Below are 2894 nucleotides of genomic sequence, written 5' to 3'. Positions count from 1 at the left end.
ATGGCAGTTATTACGAAGATGATTTTTACCCCAAATGATAGCAAACGTCCATCACATAATTTTATTTCCAGTCTATATTAGAGAATATGCAACTCCAAACAATAATCAAATCCACATCAGCACCAATCCTCCCAAGCAAGTAAAACTAAGCAGTATTTCCATATTTGAGCACCTGTTTTAATATGTGTTTGGGGTTATCTTCTCCACAGGGATGCAAGTACAAGTTCATTTGTCTCAAGAACCAACAACTTCCCTCTCAGCTGCCTTTTTATCCAAACCATGTCTAATTTAAGACCACTGACAGTAAAAATTGAGCCCTACCTTAAAGTTTGCCAAATTACACTCAACATAACCTAATGAAACTGCCCGTTGAACAGAGCAAGCTCTGACCCTCCCATCTCAGAAAAAGAGAGACAGTCCAGTGACGTCTTGGCATCTCACTCCAATGGGTATCAGCCTTATTTCTCAGAAACTCTCTGGACAGCTTTTGATGAAAACATGTAGTTTGTGTGTTCACTTGCCCTGGCTCAAGTGCACAGGGCCCCTTCCATCCCCTATGCTGAGATTCCCTATGGTTTACTGATATCCCCAAATAATGGTGAATATATGGTTTAGATATATTTCAGGTTTAACAGCCTCACCTCTGAGAACCATCTTATGAGTGTCGGGCATCACTGCCACAGTTTCATCTAGCCCACCATACACCTGGACTGAAAATTATCTCCCACCGAGGAACTAGAATTTTCCCAGGACTCAATGCCACCTTAATCAGGTAACTTAGACTTGCTTGCTGTCATCTGGAACTTCCTCTTCCACACTTCCCCCCTGTTAATTTATGGTTTGTTTATTCCTTAGAGTTATCTCACCACCTTCCTTATATGGTACCTGCTGCTAGACTCAAAATTCCATGGGCAGTGTCTGGGTCATTTTCTTACCAACCCAGCACGATAAGGAAACCTTCTAAACAGAGGATGGTCAATTAGTTTGGGAGAAAAAGGAAATGATGAGCAAAGACTCTATTTTATTATTATTTAAGTGTCATACAGTTTGAGTAAGCTAAGCAAATCTTAGTCCAAGTTATTAACTTTTACTAGGAAAGAGGACAGATAAGACAAACGAGTAATAAACCAGCGTTTACTCTGAAAGCTTGGTGATCCCAAATATTTATCTCTAGGATTCTTACACATTTCCAAGTAAAATTCTATTCCAACGCCATGTTACCTCGTTCTGGGCCACCAAGAAAATACTGAAGTCTTTTCAACTTGTTTACAAATAAAAACTCCTAATCATAAACCTAACAGCAGTAAACATGACATCCATGACATTAATAAACCTAGATTCTGTAGCACAATAAACGTTATGAAGAGTAGTAACATTTAAAAATATAAAACACCTCTACCTACCTACCTAGATCATCTATTTTTGACTAGATATAATTCATATGGATAAAAGGAAAACATACACATTTTGTTGAAACTGCACCTAAACGCCCATACTACTTAGAACTGTGAAGAACATATGGGTTTTGTTCCCTCCACCCATACTACCCTGCGCTATATAGAGGTGGACCGTTCTCTTCCGGCACAAAGGGAACAAAGTGCCCTGCCCCCTCCCTAGATGTGGGAGGAGCTGCAGGACTTGGCCCTGGAAGGGGCACTGGCCTTAGCCATAGGGGGAGGAATGGCAGCGCCTCTCAGCCCTGCCCTCTGCACCTGATCTCTCAGAGCCTCGTGAAAGAGGTCTGGGAAGGAACTCGGGACCGTATCCTGGATCTTGGCCAGAACTTCCAACACCTTCATCTTACTGGTCTCAGCATAAGCTCTCGGGCCCCACAGGAACTCGTAGCTCGGAGGATCACGTCTGGACACCCGGCGGTAGATTAGGTACCCCTTCTCCACTAGATCTTTGGTGATGAGCTTTCTGGGCTCCCCAAAGATGGAGTGGTTCCTCCCATCATAGATCCCCAAGACACTGAGGAAATCCCAGACCTCCTCCTCGGTGGCACGGTTACCCTTCATAAAGATGATGCCCAGGAGCGCCATGAGGAGACCAGACTTGGGCATCCCCCGCTCACCACGTGAACCTTCCTCAGCCCCGAGACTGAACTTGTTGATGAGGGCGTAGATGTTCCTGCTGCAGTCGACTTCCTTCAGCTCCAGGCCAAACACCAGCTCCACGCGCTCTGAGGCTCTCCTCAGGATCTCAGGGAAGTGCTCCTTGTACTTGCTGCTGATGACCTTCTTCAGGGCGTTCTGCATGATGGGCTCCTTCTTGTTGTACTTCTCCAGCAGGAACTCCACCAGCATGCTGGCCTTCCTGTTCAGAGGATCTCTGCGAAAGCTCCGAACGACCAGGGCTGACTGGGCGGCATCTTCACTTTCCTCCTCTGGGCCCTGGGCACCTTCATCAGATCCTGCGCAGGAAGGCCCTGCATCAGGACAGCTAGGGGCCATGGCTCCCTGAAGCTCCTGGGGATCGCCAGAAGCAGGGGAGCTTGGGGGAGAACCCTGAGGGACAGAAGAGGGGGAGGAGGGGCGATCCTCTCCTGGGGCTGCAGCAGCACTGGCCTGGGGCTCCTGAGCTTCCCCCTGGACCTGGTGGCGTTTCCCGTGGGCATGAGACTTGTTTTTGTGCTTCCGAGGCATGGTGACAGAGGTCAGGGACCTCAGGCGGCGTGCAGTTAGGAAGGCAGGCAAGGAGGGCACCTTAAGGAAGGACAAAGAAATGCTGTGAGCGCCTTCATCAGGGAGAGTCATTCCCGGCTTAAACCAAGTCGGCTTCTTACTGGAGCCTTGAGTCCACTGCTTTAGGACCCACAAGTCTCCTGTTCTTCTGGTCAGCCTGTGCTCTGAGACCCCTGAGGAGGAAGTGAGAGTGAGCCTTGGGGCGCAGCC

At 47.9% G+C, this 2894-nt stretch overlaps 1 protein-coding gene across 1 annotated transcript; it reads right to left on the bottom strand.

The window, feature by feature from the left end:
- Nucleotides 1-1613: 1613 nt before the first annotated feature.
- On the bottom strand, nucleotides 1614-2645 carry LOC136154367 (melanoma-associated antigen B4-like). Its single transcript, XM_065916671.1, has one exon. The coding sequence runs from the start codon at nucleotides 2643-2645 to the stop codon at nucleotides 1614-1616; it is 1032 nt and encodes a 343-aa protein (XP_065772743.1).
- Between the last annotated feature and the right edge of the window lie 249 nt (nucleotides 2646-2894).

The sequence above is a fragment of the Muntiacus reevesi genome, chromosome X (genome assembly GCF_963930625.1).
Source record: "Muntiacus reevesi chromosome X, mMunRee1.1, whole genome shotgun sequence".
Taxonomy (NCBI): domain Eukaryota; kingdom Metazoa; phylum Chordata; class Mammalia; order Artiodactyla; family Cervidae; genus Muntiacus; species Muntiacus reevesi.
The sequence above is the reverse complement of the archived record's forward strand: the minus strand, read 5'-3'. Positions and strand labels throughout refer to the sequence as shown.